Raw genomic sequence first — 23,210 nt, 5'->3', positions numbered from 1 at the left:
TCCTATCTCTCAGGTCAATCACTCTCGCACTCAACACCTTCAACGCACCTGTTGTTCTTGGGTACCAAGCCCCAAGAACAACAGTTGTGTGGGGATAATGACTTCTCCCCCCTGACGTGATGTCAGGTTTTGTGTTCACCTTGTCAGTCTCTAGTTGTGATAGGAGTTGTTTCTTCCAGATATCGGAATACCAAGCTGCTAGTTGTTTTGCCATTAATGTATATGTTGGGTGTCATAGATTCCAAATAATAGATGTGATTTACTCTGAAAGATAACATATTTTACTTGCAGAATATTTGCCTTTTAAACATGTACAACAGAACAATAACCCTAACCCTAGAATGGTCACTAATAGCTTTGTACTTGGTTTACACACAGTGTTACAGCTTGAAATATTAATGCATGAGCATGCATACCTATGCGGTATAGCTGCAGAGCTGACAGGATCTGTGTGGAGTGCAGTTGCACCCTGAGGGCTGGGATGTCAAAACTTCCATTGTCAGTCTTTGCACTGACACACTGCAGAAACACTGGCCTGGCTCGACGGATCAGATTGATAAGAGCATCCTGCATGGTGGGAAAAGCAGCAAAGAGGGAAGGAATCCAGTTACACTACAGAAATAGATGAGGATTTGATAGTGAATGCTCTGGAAACTTACTGCCTGGAGTTTTACTGCAATACACTGGGAGTGTCTGCGTATCGCTGCCATTCCCCCACTGAATGTCTTCCTGATGGTGCCATTCCTCTGCAAAGAGCGCTGGCTGCCACCCTCTAGTCCCCCCAGAGCCCGACACAGGGGGGGCAGAGAAATTCTTGGGGTGAACATGGCTTTCACAACCCCTCTGGGGAGGGCAGAGACACACTATCACAGGATGTCAAAAACATGTTTTTAACATCACTACAAGTGTGTAGCTGGTATGTGCTGTGAGTAAATGAATCATGCATGGATGAACCACACTTGTTCATACCTACTAATTAACAGTTGTTAATTACTTCATCAACGGTATATGGGCAGTCTGTTCCATGAAGTCATATAAAAACTTTCTGGGCAAGGAATTCCCAAAGTCCTGGAGCAGTGCTTCATGCTTCCTGAGATGAATATCTGTGCTCACTGCTACTTTTTAAAATGGTTTCTTAGCAAGAAAGTGTCCAGATGGAGAAGTTATTAAAAACATTCCCCTTCTCTAGATTTTCTTTCTTCTGTGCTGCCAAAACACCTGAATTTGTTTCCCTAAGGTTAATAAAAACTTTTCTTATCTCAGTTTAATCTAATTTAAACACAGTACAACTATGTGCATATGTTCAGTTTAAACACCAATATTAAAAGGAGACAGTAGCTTCTGAAAGAGGAAAGGAAACCTGTTCCTTTTACAGGGTCACAATAATTAGTTTTAGTTGGATATACAGACTTTTGACCATTTAATGACATCTAACACACCCTTTAACTGTTTGAAAGGCTTTCACCACTCTTTTAGTAAAATATTTTCCCAGGGCCATTTGCCAACTGGAGCCTACTAGAAGATATTCATTTAGACACGGCATCCTTGTGGGGCAGCCCCCAGGCCTCTGACTTACACAGTGGAGTTTTGGAGCAGACAGATGGTGTTCAGAGCAGATGGGTTGTTCTGGATGAGGCTGAACCATCCAGCCAGATCGTATCGGACAGGATCAGACCCCATCAGGTGCTTCACCTCACACTGCAGCAGCTGCTCACACTGTCGCACTGCAAGGACAAACAAACACAATTAATTCATCTTCTTTAAGTTATATGGCGCTCAAGTTTTCACTAGCAGTGTATTTTTTTTACCCATGTTGCTGTAATACTGGCACACTCTTTCCACGGCCCTGTTTTCACAAGAGGCTGGCGTCACCATCTCCTCATCCAGAACCCATAAAAGACCTCTGCGGTCTTCATCTGCTGCGCGGACCTGAAACAAACACACACACACACACGTACGTTTCAAGCATACATTGGGTTAAAGCATGATGATTTTCTATTGGTCAGATGGAGGATACAATGAAAAGTGAAGTAGAAAAACATTTTTATGCTAAAAGTCACAGTACATGTCATTTCTTGAACAAGATAAATGCTGGCAAACGAGCACTGTTCTTCTGGCTTCTTTTAAGGGGAGTAGTAAGGACAGACTGTAATAATAATGACAAGGAGGAAAAGTATTGGTGCGCCTCTCAGGCTACATAACCTCCAGTTGTAGGTGCTGCTGGTGAAACTATTCCCTCTGTTAATAATCGAACCCAACTCAGACAAGTTTGTCAACTTTTGATAAACTGTTATTTGGGTTGTTGCAGCAGGGCAGGGGATGATTTTAGGTAAAACTAGAAGTCTCACAAGCCTCGTAGTCTCATGCGTTCAAGACAGAAGTTATTTCTGGAGTCTCTAGAGCTGTTATCATATAACATTATACGTCAGAAATTTAAATGAGACAACTTTAAGATTCCTGCGTAAAGTTGGAAACATCAAACTCCTGGTAAGATGTCATGGCTGTTATCCTCATGCTCACATTTACGTCTTTTTACGTCACATTGCTGCGTACCTGTGGAGGTGGCTGGTCAATGGCAGAGACCACCTCGGCCGGGCTGGTCTCTGGACATTCAAACTCCACGTGGATCTTCTCCTGCAGCAGACAAAACATAAAGTCGTTCCGGCAAATGTATTTTTCTCACCTATGTACTTTTCTCACTCAGTAATAATCGGTTTAACTCATTTTTGTGTGTCATTTTCATCAAATCGGAACATATTTGTTGTAGATCTAACAATTGTATTGGTTTAATCTCAGTGAAATTGCCTCTTTTGTTAATCTTTCATCTTTGACAGACATGCATCACGACTGTGAAGATATCCCAAAGATATTAGCATACTCAGTGAAAACCAGTTAGGGCTTAAGTTCAGGGGGTAAAACTGGTACTCTTTTGTTAAAGCTGGTGTTAGTAAAGGCTGAGCAGAAAGGATCCTGGACACATTCCAGTGTGGCTGACATTTTAAAATTGCTGTGTGTGAATCCCATTCTGGCCACTTGCACATGTGAGAAACAGATCTCTTCTGGTCTGCAATTCTGTTTTTTAATGTGTGTAATTGTTATACAGATTGTTATTTTATTGATTTTCTTGTGTTTTAAAGCTCCAAAGAGGGATTGGCTATGAAAACTCTCACTCGGACCGTAAGTGCTGTTGCCTGTAAGCTGAACATGAACCAGTGCTGTATACTGGTACACAAGAGAGGGCAGCAAAACAGAGGCAAAAGTTATGGCATCAGGTTCTCAAACACAATAATTGGGTCACAAGATAACAGACTAAAACATAAACAAGTAAAACAAAGATGACAGAGTCTGTTAAAGGCAGAGAGTCTGTTCCAGTTAAGGATGGGAATCGTAGTAAGTTTGCCTGCCTGTCGATACATCTTATCGGTTCTTGCACTCTTGGTACAATCAGCTGATTTCAGCTTGTGTGTCGGAGTAGGAAAATAGTGGTGCACTTTTATTTTTAAATACGGTGCTGTTTGGTCTGTGTAGAATAATAACTTGGTAATCAATGCCTGTATTTACAGTATTTTATCTGAAAATTATTTTTTTTTGCGAATTTTTCAAAGGAAAGGCCCATGTGATTTCTGTCATCATTTGCTGTATTTTCCTTTATTGTTTTAGATGAGTTATTGATTAAACTGAATCTCTTTAAGGTTTTGTCAATAGAATGATTCATTGAAAAACTTGAAACTTGAAAAACAGTGCATGTGATTCAACGTTCTGATCGGTGTCTCAATGTTAGAGTCAAAACCAGCAATTCCAACCTCATGACCTCAATAAAGAAGTCAGAGGGATATTATAAGCAATTAGGATCTTCCTGGGATCATGAATGTCTACATAAAACTTTATTTATCCTGTATGTACTCATTATTTTTACAGCATCGATCTTCTTTCAAGTCCTTCCTTTTGGGAAGCACCTTCAGCAGATCATCTGCCTCCATCTCACCCTGTCCCAGCGTCCTCTATCACACCGAACCTCTGTATGTCCTCTTTCACTACGTCCATGGATCTTCTCTGTCATCTTCCTCTTTTGCTCCTGCCTAGCAGCTCCATCTTCATCATCCTTTGTCTAATATATCCACTATCTCTCATCAGCATATGCTCCATTCATCTCAGCCTCACCTCTCTGAATCTGAACTCCTGATTTTTAGTCCTGTCCATCTCACTCCCTTCCAATGAACTGAACATCTTCAGCTCTGCCACCTCATTTGCAAACCATACATCACAGCAGGTCTCACTACCATCTACCATCTCACTACTACAAACTTTCCATTTAGCTCTTGCTGCTATCCTTCTGTCACAAATCATCCCTGACACTTGCCTTCACCCATTCCACCCTGCTTGGGCTCTTCACCTTTCTTGTGCACTGTTTGTTGCTTTGGGTGGTTGATCTCACATATTTAAACTCATCTGCCTTCAGTATCTCTGCTTCTTGCATTTTCACCTGTCCGTCTGTCTCCCTCTCATTCACACACACATATTCTGTCTTCCTTTAACTGACTTTCATTACTCTTCTCTCCAGAGCATACCTCCACCTCTTCAGGCTCTCTTCCACCTGCTCCTTACTCTTGCTGGAGATGCTAATGTCATCTGCAGACATTATAGGTCACAGATACCTATCGCCACCTTGAACCCATCTGTCACTTGTACCAGGCACCTCATCACTGCCTCTCCATCCTCATACATGTCCTGGACCACCCTCACATACTTGTCTGTACCTCCTGACTTCCTCACATTGTCACAGTTCCTCTATCATGTCTGATATCCTCTGTACTTCATCAATGCTCTCAAAGCAAACATCACATCTGTAGTGTTTTTTCTCAGCATGAGGTCATACTGCTGCTCACTGACCATCACCTCTCTTGTTGACCTAGCTTCAACAAGTCTTTACTACATCTTCATGGTATGGCTCATCAACTTTATCCCTCTGCAGTTACTACAACTCTGCACACTAGTCTTGTTCTTCACAATCTGTACTAGTACACCTCTTCTCCACTCCCCAGGCATCCTCTCACTCTTCACGATTTTGTTAAACAGACTAGTCAAAAAGTCCACTGCCCTCTCTCCCAGACATCCCTATACCTGCACAGGTATGTCATTTGGACCAACCTATTCTCTTCACATTTTCCCAAACGTCCTTCTTACTAATCGTCTGCACTTCCTGATTCACTAACTGTCCCCATCAATCCTCCTGTCTCGTTTTCTACATTCATCAGCACCTAAAAGTGCTCCGTCCATCTTCTCAATACTCTTTTCAGGCTTTAGAAACTGAGTTTTTATGTGTAAGTGTGCATTACTCACAGAAGATGATCACTCAGCTTGAAAGATGTAACTGTACACTGAGTTACCTGAGCGTATCTCTCGAGTGTATGTGTGAACGTATGTGAGTGGTAATGCTCCAGCAGCCTCTCTTGTAGGTAATTGTGGCAGAACTCGGACCAGCTGGCTCCTCTCTCCTCTGCTGAGTGTCGTGGGTTCCTCAGGCCTGGCGTGTCCACCACCATCACAGAGGCTAGCATCAGCTGCTGACTGCTCAGCGCCCTGCCCACAAAACACAGCCTGATTGAGTTTTACAGTTCTTTATATGTTTGTTCTTCATTCACATATCTGATGCATGAATATACAGTAGAGGGAAGGATGATCATGTGATAAGGCCCCCCTCAGTAGCGTGGTAATTACACAAAACAACAGGCGGCTGCTATAAGCACATGAAGCTGGAAACAGAAGTACAGATCAATGCGTCAGACTGTCTGCAAACTTTGTAAATGGTACACACAGATGTAGCTTGAGAAAAAGAAAGCAACATTAGCTCCTCTTATTTATTTCCCCTCATTTTCAACTCCAGGTGTTCAAACATTTGGACTTCTGTGTTCGAAGCCTTCCTTATAATCTCATATCGAGCCATTAGGCAACCCCTCAATGAAACGAGCAGTCAGTTTTAATGTTCTTTAAAAGCCAGCTGTCTTCTTACTGGCTGCTCTCAAAAATAGAAGGTTTTGAACAGTGGGCATTAGTGGTCCTGAGCCTGAAATCATCATATTAGGGATATCCCTTCGTTGTCACATCATACAGAGTAGAAGAGTAGAAAAGTGATCAGAAATTGAGTTTTCAGACTCAGATTGATTGCAGGGTAATTTGGGCCATGTTTAATATAGTCTTCAATCACTGTAGCAGAAAATATATTAAAGATAATAAGAAAAAGCACAGTAAGCCATCGTAAAGCAAAGTCTAAAGTCATGAAGCCTTGTTAGGCAGCAGTTATGAAGGCAGACTGAGAGCTTGTGATGAGGCTGTGGATCGTGTATTTAATGAGATGCATCCAGACCTGTTGATGAGTGACACGATGGCAGTGAAGAGCTCTTCATAAAGTCCAGCAGCCATTCCATTGAGGCACTGAGCAGCTGTTAGCCTCGGACCTGCGCACAACAAAGTGAATAAGGACACACTTTTCTACTCGCGTTGTTTAATGTTCTCCTTTATCCTTAAAGGCTTTATCAGGATAAATCCACTCCTACAGCACGTTGTCCTTTCTCTAAAAATGCAACTCAAAGAAAATCTGGAACCTCTGAGAGGTTAAAGCAGGTATCTTTTATCCCTGCTTTTTGGGGCCTCTGAGCTTTTTTTTAGAAGTTAAGCAGGGCTATGATAGCCCTTTGGCTAAGTCTTGAGAGGCTTCGTGTCAGCTCTCACACTAGAAAGTCAACAAATGCTACAAGTAAAATATAGGTAGGCACCCATTCAAAATTCAGAGCAACTGAATGTGACTTCAGCTCTGTGCGTCTCCAATATCACAGGTCACCACTTCATTTAATTTTATTTGTCACTGATGACCTTTTGGTGACATTTGTCACAGTCTGAGCAACAAACTGCTCCTGTGTTGTTGGGTAGATTATTCACGGACTAATCAGCTCTGCTGATCGTATCTTTTGGCTGAAGGAAAGATGTTTGGGTGGTGGAAAGGCAATGAGGCTTACATGAGTAGCTTTAATTCTGTGAATTCTTTGCAGTGCTGATGTGTTATATTGTACTGACCACCAAAGATCCCATTCTATAAACACCAGTTCATATGCCAGATGGTGCCACACATTAGCTCTTGTAACAAGATGCTTGAAGTTGTCACTGGATCAGAAAATGGTAAAGTTCCCTCTAAACAATCAAAACTGTTGGAGAATAGTGAGCTGTGTTTAGTTGGAGTCCGCACTGATGGCCTTTATTGTTCAACATAGCAGTAAGCTGAATAATGAAATATCAAACAAATTATAAATGAAAAATTGTAACCACTAAAATATATTAATGAAGCAATCTCCCTATTCACTTCCATGAGCTTTGTTTTGTTTTTTTTGTAATGATCAGCAGAGATTGAAAGCACTGATAGTGTGCAACAGGATCCTCAAACACTCTCTAAACTTTCCGCTGCTGTTTTTCACATGCTGGCTTTAGTGTGTGCGCATCTCACCTTCCTCCGATTCTGCGGCACCGCTCCTCTCTCTGCTGCCCCCGGTGGCCCTCTGCAGAAGCTGTTGAAGGTGATGTTTGAATACTGCTGTGTGCAGATCATCACCTTCACATCCAAGCACACTGCTTGCCCTCTCAGCACTGTCAAAGTTCATAAACTGCCTCCTGCCCACTGCACAACCAAAGGGAAAACTCAAAGAGGATGTGATTATGACAGCATGCACTGAACATTAGTGATGGTCGGCTCAGCAATGAGTGAGAAATTTAAAGTAACTGGATCGGAGGTGGAGTGTTAGCTCGACACTATCAGGCTTTCCTAAAGAGAATCACTCTGTGTCTTGGGGTCAGTGTCTTGTCCAAGCCAGGGATCGAACGAGCAACCTTCCCATGGTTCTACCTCCTGAGCTACAGACAGGAGGTGTGTGTGTATGAGAGTGTGTAGTAACACTGTGTGACTCACAGTGAATCACTATGTTACCTTTACAGGCCCCAGCAGCTCCCAGATGGTAAATACCAGCCAGAACATGCCATATCGCCTTCTGCTCGCCGGGTGAGAAGCCCAGTGTTTCCATGGCACTCAGCAGCTTTGTGAAAGCAATGGATGCACGCTGTTTCTCCTCCACCTAAGAACAGTAAGAAAGGGAGAGGGGACAGTCTGTCTTTTCTGTTTTTGACAGCCAGATAATTAAATGAGGTGAGGGAACAGCTGAGTCACATCTTCCCATCTTATCTCCAATCACAGTCTAACTCTTTTCCCATGTGGTTTGACCACTTCACTTTCTATGTTTTGGCTCATTTTTCCATTTATATTACCTCAGAGCCTCATACTCACACAAGCATGCTGGGCAAAGGGACACCCAGAACTTTGAACTGAAGCAGAAGTGTTGGTCAATCTTCTAAATTAGAATTGTTCATTCACTGACTTCTGTCATTGTGTCAAATGCAGCGACCCCATCCAAATACGGTTAGTGAATGCTTGTGTCCCTATTTAGTTTTTCTCAGCTACCACACAAAGTACAGATTTATGATCTACAGGGATACAAAAGGGTTAGTTTTGTTGACTACCTTTGTGTTCCTCAGCAGCATTATCATATAGTACGAGTAGACATGAGCAGCCACATTGTGAGTGGGTGAAACCCCCAGCTGGGGCTATTCGCCAGCACTCATTTCAACTAGAATGATTATTAATAGAACCACGGTTCTCTCAGGAGAGCTATTTCTCACTCTGTGCAGTCTACGCAAGCACAACACCGCCCAGAGCCGGTGAGTTCCAAGCTGCAAGCTCAGCCTCAGGATATTTGTGGAGAAATAAAATTAATATTATTTATTATAATTATTGGTTTGATTTACTTTACTTGTTTTCCCATCTAGACAGTGCTGCACTTTATTTATTTGTTTTCTGTAGGAGGGGAAGGAATATTTATGATTTCTTATTTCATGTTGAAGAACTTTGTTTCAGAAATTTAAACCTTTTTGAGGAAAATGCTGCATCTGCATCTCTTTGCCTTCTATTAACATTTCCTGTAGGTTTAAATATCTTGGGTAAATTCAGTACTTTCTCTTTCCTTTAATATCCACAGAGCAGTTCTTTACAGTTTATTAAACAGGGACTGGACCAGCACACTAATGGTTCCCAATGCAAAGCAACACAAAGTAGTTCCATACATCAGAACACTTTCTGAACAGTAGCTGTCTCTGAGGCTGTGACCACAGCTGCAGCTGTGCTGTGACTATTCTGGCTCTGGCTGTTACACAGTGTACAGAACAGGTCACAGAAAAGCCCCCAAAAAGTGCAAAATATACAACATTTAAATTAGTTACTCGCTCTGCTGTAAAGACTTGATGGCATTAATGAAAAACACATGTTTGAAGCAGCATTCACGCAGCAGTGCCATCAGTTGTCATATATTACAGCGGTTCCAGAAAAATTCGGTCTAAAGTCTGAAAGTGATTTCCATTTTAGAGGAAAAGGGAAAAACACAACTTTCTCCTGACTTCCTTTGTTTCTTCTTCTGATAATCAGCAAATACGCAAGGTCACTGTGAACGCTCCTCTTCCACAGAACATCGTAAAATGTGAAGCTTAGGGAAGAAAACCTTACCCATGTTATTCATTTTCATTGAGTTTTCCTAGCCAGATATTACAAATGAATATTTCCCAGTTGCCACTGAATATAGCATTACACCTGTGTTCATGCAAAACAGAACTGCCCTGTGCTGGACTTCTCCACTTACAGTTATGTTGCCTGTTATACCATGACGTGTGATATAGTGGTAAAAAGAGACCCTTCTGATGCACTTACTGTACCTTGGCGGGATGAACAATACCAAAGGAGTTGAATTCAGAGAGCTGGTGTAGCTGCAGTTCGATCCTAATATAGAATCAGAAATGGGAAAATAGGTTGTTATGTGGCAAATCAGTAGCTCTATAAAGGAAGAATCTGCAACAAACACCTTCAGCTGCTGCTGCTTCAGCAGGACCACAACTAGAACATAAGAAGTTATGAGGGCTTAAAGATTTGGGGAAAATGTGGACAAATTTAAAAAGTGACAGATTTGAGTCCAACCCTACGATATCTACTTTGAGGGCCAGTAACGTTTCATAATGTGAAGGTAAATTTCCTGTTGCGTCATTAAATATGTTGAATAAATAGTGCATTTCTTAAACAAATCTGCCTATTAACCTTTACTGGAGATTACCTCATCTCTGCGCTGAGTCCTGCCAGCATCTGAGAGAAGACCAGGAAGTTACTTTCTCCCTGAATTTTCTGGCACACTTTCCATTTGTCCAACATCAAGGTCTGAATGATGGAGAAGCAGGACAAAAAGGAGGAAAAGGAACAGAAGTCACGAATCCCAATTTACACAGCCATGTTTGACTAACTTACATGGGTTTGTGTCTGGGCTACATGCCTGTAGGTGTCCAGCGGCGGCTTGTCCAGCATGGTTAAAATCCAATGAGAAAACCATAGCAAATCGAGACGACGCATCACTGTGCTTAGAGCTCACGCAGCCAAAAGACCTCAGGATAGTGAACATAGCCTGAACACGCTCCACTAGTGAAAGAAATAGCAATAATCACAGTAGGGAAGTGTGGAAAGTTGAGGAAAACAGGCTGAAGCAAACATTTCAGCAAAATAAACCTACAGGCTCGCTAAAAACAGGACACCCTCTATTACATCGAAGGTTTTACCTCTCAGGACAGACTAAAAATAATCCTTCCTCGGCAGATTTTAAAATTACTTGAATGAGAGTAACACATGACATATCGCACATAGTTATAGTCATAGTTTATTTAACAAAACACTACTTGCACCTCACAATTTAATAGCTTACATTAGCTGTATTAACTTGAAGTAATCTTTATTGTGTGATACCGTCAGTCTCTCACAGAGAAATTTTGATCCACAAACTCCCTGAAAGGTTATTTTTCATCATTTTTCTTACATGTTGATGTGTATAACGTTCATTGAATATAGTTTTGGGATTCATTTAAGATTCATAGTTGTAGCGACTCACTCACAGTCACTGAAATGACAGACTAGTACCAGTTTCAAGTTTTAGTGCTGATCATTAACACTTTAAAAACCTAAACAGTTTTCATTTTTACAACGCACACTCACCACTCATGTTCTCTCCTGCTGTGCCAGCTTGTTTGATAAGAGCATGTGTGAAGGTCTGACATGCCGTGGTCTTGCCCGTCCCGCTGCGTCCCAATGCACACACACTGTGATCCCTTCTGGTGCCAACCATAGACATGTAGACCCGTTTGACCAGGGCAGCCAGGGCAGGAGGAGCATCCCACACAGACTCCCCTCGCCGTGACTTTGGGGTCTAATAGAGAAAAAAAGAAGATAAACATAAAATGTTGCACATACTTAATAAGCTTTGTAGTTTCATAGGGTTACTGATCTGTAAATGTGTGTAAATTTTACCTTGCTGTGGGTCTGTAACGGGGGCCAGAAGTTGACCAGGTTTGGTCCTGCATGTGTCAGTGGAAGATTTGCTTTAGCTCGACTGGTCAGAGTGTGCAGAGCTCCACATTCATTCACGCTCTGCAGGTCACTCAGATCCTCACACAGGTCGAGCTCTGGTGGATTACACTGTGGAGGAACAGCATCTCCATTAATTGGTTCAAATGTGAAAGAGTTAGTCTCAGATTTCACACAGATTACACCCTGGGAAAACTGTTTTCTTCTGTCTTAGTGGAGATGCTTTATAGAGTTATTAAAAAATGCTGCCTTTTTAAAACTTTGATATCACTAATGTTATTGTTCTGGATTAAGATAAGATGACAAACCAAAATATGTTTATGTCTATACAAATTCCCAAACTATTTCAATTCAGCATCCTGAATGAAACAAAATGCTAATTAACCAAAAACTAAGATCATTTCAGTTTTTCAGTTTTGTTTATATAAATTAAATTATTATTTGAAATTATTCTTTCTTTCTCAGGATGTACCAAACTGTAGATTTTGCCGCTCCTAACATTGTAGCAGTTTCTTGGATGGGTTTTTTTTGTTTTTCGGTTTTCACCTGCATGGAGAGCTCCTTTTGTGCTGGTCCTGAGTCCTGTGACTCAGTGGTTTTGGTTTTTAATATTCTTTGATTCAGTTAGTGTCTGGTTGTATTTTAGTGATTTTTAGATCTTGGATTTTGTTTCTTTGCCTCCCCTGTGTTACATGTTTTCTTGTCTAGTCTCCCCGGTCTCTATGTCGTGCATCTCCTGGTCAAGTCTACATCTCCATGCCAGTCTTGTGTCTCATGTCCTGTGTTCAGTGTTTTGAGTTTTGCTTCCCCTTTGTCTCGTCATGTTTGGTTGCTCTCCTGCTGTTTCTCATTTCCTCGTTTGTTTTTCATAAATTTAGTTTATGGATTATTTCCCAGCAACTAAAGCTGCCACTTTAAGTATAAAGTGTCACACAGCCACACATGACAACTTTGGACACATGTTGTCTGTTTCACAGCAAAATCTTCCAAATGCAAGCACCACACCTCAAATCAACCCCAGCACTATTATCTGTTTAATTAAAAATGACATAACAAAGGAATTGCCCACACCTGCCCATGAAATAGGCTTTGACTCAATTGTCCAATTTTGGTCCTTTTCAAAAGTGGCACATGTTAAGGAGCTGAAACTCCAAAACTCTTCATCCAATTTGAATAAATTGTAATCTTATGTCCCTTGAGACCTCCAGTAATTCTCCAGAACCACAAACTTCACTTGGTTCTTTTCAGGAACACCGTCTGAACCTCATCATGCTGAACGTATTCTACTTCTCATTGGATTTGTGTTTTGGCTGCGGGAAATTGTTTCTTTACTGATCTTTTCCTGCCTTATGTCACTAGACTTGATATGACTGCGCTATGCTGTTGCTGCTGACTCCAGTAAATTCCACAAGACATGCTGTGTAAGTAAATACAAACAACAACAGTTTAGATGCACCTCTGCAAAGCACAGATGTGCTCTCTTATGTATATGTATTTAGGGAGAAGAGGTTTTTTTAACCTCTTACCTTAACATTCAAGACTGGTGAATGTCTTGAATGTTTTCCACTAGTTTTCCATTTGTGAGTAACATAAAATTATTTTTGTCAATGTAGAATGATGGACACCAGACTGTTTGGATATGACCTTATAACCCTTCCAAGAAGCCTTTTCTGTCTTACCACAAATGTGAGTAGCAAACTGTTAAATGAATGATGACAAGGTCCTGTCATATGTCATATGTCCTGTGTTTTAGTTCATCTGAGGTTGCATGTACCCCAATTTAAAACCTACTGAGGACCAGATGATTTTGTATTCTTCCTGATATAATAATAATGGATTGCATTTATGTAGCACTTTTCTAGACACTCAAAGCACATTATAATTCCACTCTCACATTCACACACTGGTAGAGGCAAGCTCCAGTTGTAGCCACAGCTGCCATATCGCAGGTGAAGTGTCTTGCCCAAGGACACAACGACCAGGACGGACAAAGCTGGGGATCGAGCCGGCAACCTTCCGGTTACAAGATGAGCTTCCCAAACCAAAAAAAGGGCACAATGAAAAGTGCTTCATATAATGTTTGCAGTTTTTTTTTTAAATCATATCCCTAAAAGACCTTCTCCTTAAATTTCACATCACTGTAACATCACTGTAACAGGACTGGTATAAAAAGCTTTAACTTTAAGAAAATGTGTGCTAAATCTCCAAAATTTAATGGAGATTTATGCATTACTCTGTGCTGATACGTTTAAATGTTGACCTTTTTGTCATATGAAATTCTCATCTGGTTTGTTTCTTAAAGAAAGGGTTGTTGAAAGGTTTGCATTAGAAACAAAGGACAAGTTGATGTGCAAACTCTTACATGATTTGGACAGTAATAGAACCAGAAGGACACTTCTAGTCTGATCTACCTTCTCAACTTCATACTCGGAGACATCATGCACTGAGCCGTCCGTCTCAAGCCGGACCCTCACCCGGCCCTCGGACAGCTCTGGTGTGCCTTCATCTGGCTTCAGCTGAGTAGCTGAAAAGAGGAGAAATGAAGTTATGTCTTTGAAAGCACACATACAGACACCCTGTGAACTGAGGTGTGGAAATATCAAGGATCTTCAAGGCTACAATCAAGACTTGTTTTTTGTGTGAATGAGTCAGCAGTTATAGATCCATCCATGTGTAACTGTGGTTTCTGTTAGGGGTTAAATGTTCTTCAAAATGTACTTATAGCTAGCATGCATACTGTAGTGTGTGCGTGTGTGTTGTTTTCAATGCATACCACGGATGAAATCATCCTTGTCGACGTACCACACAGTTCCAGCTTCATACCACACATCCCTAACCTGAGAGAAAGCAGCATGAGAGGAACAAAGAGAAGAACAGTAACTACTTTTTGGCTGCACAGTTTCTATAATGCATGATCATTTAGTGTGCCACAGCATTGAATACCATTGTTTTCAGAGTTTACTTCTAGTGAAGTCACATTTAAAGTGTTGTGTTTTTCTTTATTTTCTGCTACATTTTCAAATAATCCCTGTGAGCTCAAAGCTCAGCTTTCAGACATAGAAACAGAAGACTATAGAATAAATGAGGACAACAATAAAACATATAAGTGTAAATAAGGAAAATTATCCATCCGTCTTCTTCCACTTATCTGGGGCCGGGTCCCAGGGGCAGCAGACTAAGCAGAGAAACCCAGATCTCCCTCTCCCTGGCCACCTCATCCAGCATGTCCAGGGGAACACCAAGGGGTTCCCAGGCCAGCCAAGAGATATAATCTCTCCAGCGTGTCCTGAGTCTGCCCCGGGTCCTCACACAGGAGGTGCCCAGGAGGCATCCCTGTCAGAAGCCCGAACCACCTCAACCTGCTCCTTTCAATGTGGAGGAGCAGCGGCTCTACTCTGAGCCCCTCTCAGATGGCCGAATTCCTCACCATATCTCCTGGGAGAAGCCAGCAACCTTTCTGAGGAAGTTTATTTCATCCATTTGTATCCGCGATCTCGTTCTTTCCGTCACTACCATAGTTTGTAACCATAGTTAAAGTAGATCACCTGGTAAATTGAGAGCTTTGCTTTTCCATTCAGCTCTCTTCATCACGACGGATCAACCATATGTACATTTTTTATAATTACTTATATAACTGTCACACTAGTTTCTTTCCTTTTGTTTAGGCTTTTCATCATATGTTGGACAGAACGACAGTGGATTAGGTAGTGAATTGTATTGTCTGAGATTTAAAGATCTTAAAATGACTTAAATGTAACTTTTGTTTGTCTCCGTAAACATTTTGATTCCCACTATGCACATAGGTCAAACTACTGAAGTATGCAAATACAAAAAACCCCTAAAAGAACCTTTAGTTTTGGATTACTTTGTTGTTTCTCTATTGAATGGAATGGTAATATTTAATATCTACATAAATGGGTACTGTCACACCAGACAGTACGAAAGGTGGACGTAGCTACCACGACGTCACCTGTTGGTTTCAAATACTGTTCTGAAGATTTAAGATGAATGTTTATGCTGTTGCCATCATGGTTGCAAGAATCCAGTGGTGAGCTCCAATGATCCATTTTGCTTTTAATGGTTCTTAGCTGAGAGACGTGACCCAGAAATATCCATGTGGCAGCCATAAGAAGATCTAATCAAATTCTCTGAATACTAAGGAAAGGAGCTTCAATGCTTCCTTTATTGCTTCCTTTAGCTAAGGAGGACCATTCGTTATGAAAGGAGATTAAAAATCACCGCCTCATAATTCATTGTGATGGATCATCCCACAATTCACAAAAACCATCGAAATAATGACCAAAATGTTAATTGTAACTGCATTTTCCATTTTATGCCATAACTGATGTAGTTTGAGTTTTTAACAACAGTTTGTTACACTCACATCTGAAATCTGATCATCACGCTGCTGGAATAAAAACTACTTCTTGTTGAGTCTTTGCTTTGCATGAACAATATATTATATAATAATTATTATTATGGAGGGCATATTATTTTGTTCATAGAAATAAACAGTTTGAAGGAAAGCAGCTGCACTGGATCACAGCAGGTAAATATAAGAAAATCTGATCTTTTCATTTCATATGCTACTAGATATTATTGTGATTATTGCGATAGCAGGGTGATCTGCAAACAATGTGCTGTATGTCAATAGGGGAGCACTGCAGGATTACTAAGGAAAAATAATGCAGCATTAACTCAGGTTTCTCTTTAAAAACACCACAACAATTCAGATAAATTTGAGGAGACTAGCGCTTTTGTAGAGATGTGGCAAAGAAAAGTCACTCGCTGTGTGCACACTGCTGAGAAAAAGATGCTTGCAACTGACAAGTCATTAGCCATTGAGCAAACTGAAAACATCACAGCTAATCCTCCTGTGTCAAATACAGTATCATCAAAAACATATAAACTAAAACCCTACAAATTAGGTTTATTTTTATTCAGTATGATCCACAACGAGTAGAACAATGAACTAATCGCCATAGGTGTCGCCATCTAATGGCCTCCAGACAGAATGCAAGTTTAAGGCACTTCCCCGCTGGCTTTACTTTTCCAACCACAAAGCTACATCCACTTTTTTCACTGTCTATGTCTCGTGAATGTCTCAACTAAGGCAGATGAGGGATCTGAATGCAGGGCATAAAGTAGATACGTTTTTATTGGAATTTAAATGTTAGTTTTAAAAGGAAACGGTGTCACAAAAAGGGGAAAAAATCCATTAAAAATATTATTTTAATGTAGAAGAGTTTCCAAGTATTCTGCAGGCCTCAGACTATCTGTAAGACCGGATGACAAAAGCATACATACCTCCTTCCTGGCATTCTCTGTCACAGTTGTCTCTGTTTGCATTCCCTCTGGCTCCTGCCTCTCCTCCATCCCCTTCTCTTTCTCCTTCCCTTGCCCAAATTCCTCTATCCTCTCCTTCTTTGTATGCTCCTCCATATTTTTGCTCTTCTTTTCAGTCCTTCTGTCCCACTGTTGCAGCTTCTGCTTTGGGGGCTCTGGTGTTACGTCTGGTCTGGTTTCAGGTTTACCCCTGGAGTCAGGAGTCACTATGTGGCACTGAGATGAGGACCTGCCATCTGGCTGTGCTGAGTTGCGTCCTTGAGGTTGGCTGTTGTCGCTGTTGTCGCTGAATTGCTCTGTCCGCAGGGACATTTCTGCCTCGAGGATTGGAGGAGTCTGATCTGGGAGTAGAAACTGTTGCACCAGGTTGTCACTCAGTTTGTTTGGCTGTAGTGGGAAGAAAAAAGTAACAGGCCTCCTTTGACTGTTAACTGAAGGTTATGCATGCGTTGTACTTGTGTGTAGTAGTGCTACTGGAAATAGTGGGTGATGTGTCACAGTCTGCTGGTGCTTTTGTTGTGTCTTCTGTTTATGTTGTTACTTTCTTTTATTTCTTCTGTTAGACTGTTCCATAATTTCACTCCCGCTATTGAGATAGACATACTTTTTAAAGTTGTTCTAGCACTTTGTATTTTAAAAGTATAATGTGTGGTTTCCAACAGACCTTTTGGTCAATGATCACAAGCAATATCCATCAAATTAGATTTATATTCATTTATTTGTACATATTGTTGCCTATTCCCTACATAGCTTTTTAACTAGTCCAAACCACTCCCCTAAACCTGTACCTTTCCAGTTTTTTTAATCATGAAATTTTTAATAGAATTTCATGATTAACAGTATCAAATGCCTTCTTTAGATCTAAGAAAACTCCAAGTGTGTACCTCTTATTATCCATACATTCTGTTATCTCTTCCATTAAATCTCTCAATGCCAAAGCTAGCAATAGATAGAGAAAATCAGTTTTATCCAAAGAAGCCCATCTGGCCCTTCTCTGGCTGTCATTACATTACTGACATTGTTTTCTCCAGCCTAGAGAAGGCCATTCCAGAGGCATCTGAGTGAGAGGGTGCCACTTTATTAGGCACACCTGTGGCCTAATTAAATGACTAGTCACGTTTTTAGTTGCAGACCAACTCTGGTATTGGCAACACTAAGATCTTTAAGATTCAATAAGATATTGAGAGATGGAAATGAATGACTTACTGGCCTTTCTTCTTTGACCTCTGGCTCTTTATGTTTGGTCTCTTTCTCTGAATCTCTGACGAGCTGCTTGAGGAAACCACCTGGCAGAACTGACAGAGGCGGATGTGGTACCGTTGTGACAATTGGCTTGTTTTCCTCCTTTATCTGTAGTTTGGTCCATTGATGATTCAGGCAGAACAAACAAAATAGAAAGTCATTGTATGGTTTGGATGCAGTGTGCAGTCCATTGGGCATGCACATCAGGCATGCACTGCATGCTCAGCGGAGAGTTAAACAAGTCAGATGCATACGTTGACAATGTATGACAAATGTGTTGGAAAGCGAAAGAGATTTCTTACAGTTCTTATCAAACACTTTATTTTGACCAACACTCAAACATGAGTTCATCAAAACTGCTCCACAGGGTTTAGAATAAGTCCAAAAAGGGGAGGCAGTGTGTGGCACAGTGGACATAAATGAATGTGAGTCCTTTAAAGGCCTTCTTGTAATTAGCTTCCTTCAGCACTTTTAGCACCATGCAGGGTCATAAACAGCTATGAGGTACCAGAGGCGTTGGAGGGTTTTTCAAATAAGAGAATGTGTGACAATCTAAACGGCTGTTAATTTGAGTAGGATAGAATAGAATAGGCCTTTATTGTCATTGTACATGTACGACAAAATTGTGGGTGCTCCGCACCAACTGTATGGAATAAAAATAGAAATAGTAAGACAGCAGGAATAAATAACAGACAAGAGGAGTATATACAAAAAGAGGAATAAAAACAAAACTGGAGGAAAACACACAATAGGAAGGTACACATCAGAGGACAGGTGCTTGAAAGTAGTGAAAAGACTGGAATTCTAAAAAAGTTATGGCCTACTGGACTTGTGATTGGGATTTGTTTACAGAGTTAGATTGATGCCTGAGATGTGAGGATTTGGAATTGGTGTAGAGATGAGGAGTGAACCCGAGGCACAGAGAGGCAGGGCCTTCGAGTACGCTGTTTTTTCCCTCGTGCTATTTTCATGTAGGTGAAGCAATCATTCTGTAATTTATAGACAGGTGCTCTGCAAAAGAGGGAAGCTGTATGTCTGGTCTCACACCAAAGGCATTTTGGTAAACGTGGTGCCACTATGCTGAATTGTTAAACTCCACAAATCTGTCAAAAACATATTAATTGCAAAATTTAGACTGGGATACACATTAGTGTGCTTGACAAAGCTTTTTATGAGATTCAAAATTGGACGACTAACCAGTGAAAATGTGCCAGCTTTGTAAAACCCTGCAGTTGGCATGAACTTGTGACTGCATTAGAATAGATTTGAGCAGAGGTTCCATGGATGGTTTAAACCTAAATCTTCTCTTTAAAGATAAGAAACCCTCTAGTTCTACTTCTAAACTAAATAAAACTCAATATTAGCTTCATGTCAAGCTAATCCAAGAGTAAAACCCCCCAGACAGTTACAGTAAGTTCAGAAGATGTCACAACTGTTTCTCTGTCTGAAATAATACAGCTACATTCAGCTACAATAATAGAGGTACAGTTTATGAGCTTCAACAGAAAAGCCGAGCATCAGCTGCTCAGGCATTAGAGTGATTTTGTACACTTGTTCCTGTTTTGGGGGTTTATTTGACACAGAAGCATGGACAAGTAAATGGTCATTTCTTTATTAAACCTTTAAGAAATTAAGCAGGTAAAAGGCCTCAAGTTGATTTCAAATGCAGCTTTTAAAAGTTTTTCCTGCATGGAGCAAGAACATTAGGAGGGACAGAATCTGAGAAAAAATTTATTTTGATGTTGCCCAGTATTCAATATCATTTGCAAACTTGCACAGTAATTAAGGGACTGTGCTTAAAATGACAGCGATTCTTAATCTAATTATGTATACTGTAATAACATATCAGTCACATGAAACATGTTACTGTGTAAGAATATTTGCTTTGGTTAAAACCCTTGTGTATGCAATGCAGTGTCAGTTAACCAATACTGTAATCAGTTTGAAATCTGATGCTTTCCATTTGTGTTGCTGTGCTCCACAATGTAGCTACATTAAAAGTATTTTCCCAGTGACAGTCTGAAAATCCACTAGCATGTATGAATCTCTTCAGAGATTTGACATCCTATGAGATGGTATCATGTGTATGACCAGGTGTACGAGGGGCCACATCAAAAGGACAGCATGTATTTTCTTTACCCAGCAGAAGAATACTCTGCTTCTGTGTTTTTGCCAGGATAGTGTAACACATTTAAAATCCAGTCTGAAAAACAGTTTCCAGTTATCACTGTCTCCTACTTTCCTTTTGTATGAACTGTGGGGAAAGACTTTGTAGCTTGTCGGTCAGCTGGGACATACAATTTCGTTTTTTTCTGTAAGGATTTCCACTAATGGTGTTGTAAGCTGGAGTCACTGAGCATAAAAATATCTTTACAATCAACCTGAAAAAGGCTGAAAAATGGAGGCTAATCTCGAGGCTTCAAAATGGATAAAAAAAAAAACAACCCCAAAAAACCTAAACTTAAGCATGACCATCTTTTCGGTAGCGTGTGATAAGCAGAATGAACTGAGTGATGAAACTGCCATATAAGGCTGGGTGTTCTGCTCCCATTTGTGGAAAACTTCAATATTTTGTATCTCAACAGAAATATCAGTATCAGCAGATTCAGATCGCAAATGTCAAGTGACAGCATGGGGCTGTAAAAAGCTCAAACACTGAACATGCAAGATGATTAATACACCAACCACAGCAGTGGCATGCTACGATGACTCAGGGTTAGAACAGAGGAGCACTCACTATGTGATCAGTGCACCACACACACCCACACACACACATGCGTGCAGTCACAACCAGCTATTAGAGTTAATGCAGCACACAGCATTTCTGCACCTCCCTTCTTCTCCCAGAGTTTTAAGCGTGAGGACAGTGCCATGGTTTCACAGTAGGGAGAGGGTTAAGGGGAGTGAGGTGGAGGTGGAGGGTCACGCGTCTGTCAGCAAGATGTGATGGTGGCAATGTGCGTGTGCACAGAGGGAGAAGAACAATCTGACAAGAAAGAAAGAAAACTGAGGTAAATTAGATAATCTTCAGTAAAAGACAGTTATCACACACACACACCATCATGATCCACTTTTCCATTATTGACATACTTCACTGCCACTTTGTGTCTATTGAGACGTCATTATTTTTTAAGAAACTGTCTCGTCGTGCTCCTGCTCAGAGGTTCTGTTGTCAGTCAGCTCACACCGACTCTGTATGATGTGTTGGCGTTAATCAATCTTGTCATTATCCACCTTTTTTTACAACACTGCATTGAAGGCAAGGGTCTGCTGTGATTAATAGGGTCATAAACACACATATTGTTAAAGCGTAAATCTGTGTGAAAAGTTTTACTAATCAGTAGCTACACTTTGAAAAAAGTTGTGCCTTCCCATTGCCCTTGGCCTCAAACACTCCTGATGTCTTTTTGCGGTTCTGTTTTGTCATGACCCCATTTCCATCGGGTTGAAGTCTGGACTTTGACTGGGCCACAGCACTGATTCTTTCCTTTTTCAGCAGCTGTGCTCGGGATTATTGTTCTGTTGATGACCCAGTTTCATTCAGGCTTTAACTGTCAGACAGACGGCTTCACATTTGACTCTAGAACACTTTGGTATACAGAGCAGTTCATGTTCTGCTCAGTGACTGTAAGGTGCCCAAATCTTCATCGCTCCACCACCATGCTGGCAGTTGGTCTGAGATGTTTGCTATGAACTTGTAGAGTCTGCGGTGGAGTTCTTGAGTTTTTTGCAGTTTCTCAGAGCATGGATGGCCTAAGCTTGGGGTAAATTTGCTGGGGCGCCCACTCCTGGGAAGACTTTGGTATACAACATACATTCGAGTGCGCCACAGAAACAAACTGTCAAAACCTCAGTTTTTACAAAAGTGCTCACACTTACTGCTGATCAGATAATCAAGTGTATTTGATTAGCACAGGGGTGGGCAACTCCAGGCCTCGAGGGCCGGTGTCCTGCAGGTTTTAGATGTGTCCTTGATCCAACACAGCTGATATAAATGGCTAAACGATCTCCTCAACGTGTCTTGAAGTTCTCCAGAGGCCTGGTAATGAACTAATCCTTTGATTCAGGTGTGTTGACCCAGGGTGAGATCTAAAACCTGTAGGATATCGGCCCTCAAGGCCTGGAGTTGCCCACCCCTGGATTAGCAGGACCTGGACGCTAGCTACACTCTTCATTCCTACAGCGGTAAAGGTGTATTTAGTTTCTTACAGGACTGCATTGATTGTGCACTTCTCACTGCTGATGATTAGAACTTTGTGTCAGTGTGGTCATCAGATTGTTCAAGGACCCAGATGCGTGTTTGTCTGAGGTGCCAGCACTCTGTACAAAACTAAAAATCATCAGTCCAACTGATTTTCAACCTGTTGACTTCTTAAAAAGGTTTCAAAGGGAGGAGGTTGAGAAGAGCGAAGCTAGATCACAACTAATCACCAATCCAGACTACCAACACAAGCTAACCCAAACATAACCCAAAATGTGGTCTAATTCCAAAGAGTAGTGGATGAAAATCATCCTGTCAAACATGGTTTCATCTGAAAGCAAAATCAAACAAGTGTCAGAGGTCTCATGTTTGTTTTTTTTCTCCGAACTTCCCCTCTAAGGAAGATCCAGCCTCAGAGGCAAGATAGAAAATCAGAAACATGTCTGTCATTATGTGCCATGTACCTCGCTCCAGTAGCCTTGTGGTGTGGATCATACAGTATGAGATCCTGCTCTCTGCCTGTAAGCAGCATACTAGGGGCAGGTTTAGTCAGTCCCTGTAAACAACTCAACAGCTAGTTTTAGAAGGACCAGGCATTGTGCCAATCACATAAAAACTACCAACCAACTTTCTAAATGATTTTAAAACTGTCCTAAAAGTCTGTTTTGACATAGAAATGCATCCAACAGGTTCTCGGGTGGCATGCTAAACCTTCTTTTCAACTGTAGGACCCTTGCTTGACAAGACGAGTTTATGACCTCAACAGAAAACTTCTCCTAACAAGACACCAGAGACAGAAACATGCTTGACAATAAAAATCGAGCCAACAGTAAAAACCAGTCCTCTGGTGAAGTAGACAGCGGCGTCTGAACCAGTGTTATCTAAATGTAACAATGTCAAATCTCAGCCCGGCTGTATTACAGAATGTAGGCCCCT

At 41.1% G+C, this 23,210-nt stretch overlaps 1 protein-coding gene across 4 annotated transcripts in view; it reads right to left on the bottom strand.

The window, feature by feature from the left end:
* The window catches only part of myo18b (myosin XVIIIB), a 72,212-nt gene that overhangs the window by 48,794 nt on the left and 208 nt on the right, over positions 1 to 23,210 (bottom strand). For 3 of the 4 annotated variants that reach the window (XM_085360124.1, XM_085360125.1, XM_085360127.1), the window contains exons 1-18: positions 18,038 to 20,896; positions 16,793 to 17,218; positions 14,259 to 14,322; positions 13,897 to 14,009; positions 11,429 to 11,596; positions 11,117 to 11,327; positions 10,407 to 10,549; positions 10,194 to 10,294; positions 9,802 to 9,865; positions 7,973 to 8,117; positions 7,496 to 7,666; positions 6,365 to 6,455; positions 5,388 to 5,580; positions 2,554 to 2,634; positions 1,809 to 1,929; positions 1,577 to 1,724; positions 660 to 843; positions 417 to 567 (exon numbers count right to left, since the gene is read on the bottom strand). In XM_085360124.1, coding sequence (XP_085216250.1) covers positions 417 to 567; positions 660 to 843; positions 1,577 to 1,724; positions 1,809 to 1,929; positions 2,554 to 2,634; positions 5,388 to 5,580; positions 6,365 to 6,455; positions 7,496 to 7,666; positions 7,973 to 8,117; positions 9,802 to 9,865; positions 10,194 to 10,294; positions 10,407 to 10,549; positions 11,117 to 11,327; positions 11,429 to 11,596; positions 13,897 to 14,009; positions 14,259 to 14,322; positions 16,793 to 17,218; positions 18,038 to 18,277 — 2,815 coding nt within the window. In that variant the 5' untranslated portion in view covers positions 18,278 to 20,896. The other variant, XM_085360126.1, reaches the window with a different exon arrangement.

This window comes from Diplotaxodon limnothrissa, linkage group LG7 (genome assembly GCF_057381915.1).
Source record: "Diplotaxodon limnothrissa isolate DT_005_m linkage group LG7, D_limnothrissa_male_GT1.1, whole genome shotgun sequence".
Taxonomy (NCBI): Eukaryota; Metazoa; Chordata; class Actinopteri; order Cichliformes; family Cichlidae; genus Diplotaxodon; species Diplotaxodon limnothrissa.
This window is presented reverse-complemented; position numbering and strand designations above follow the sequence as displayed.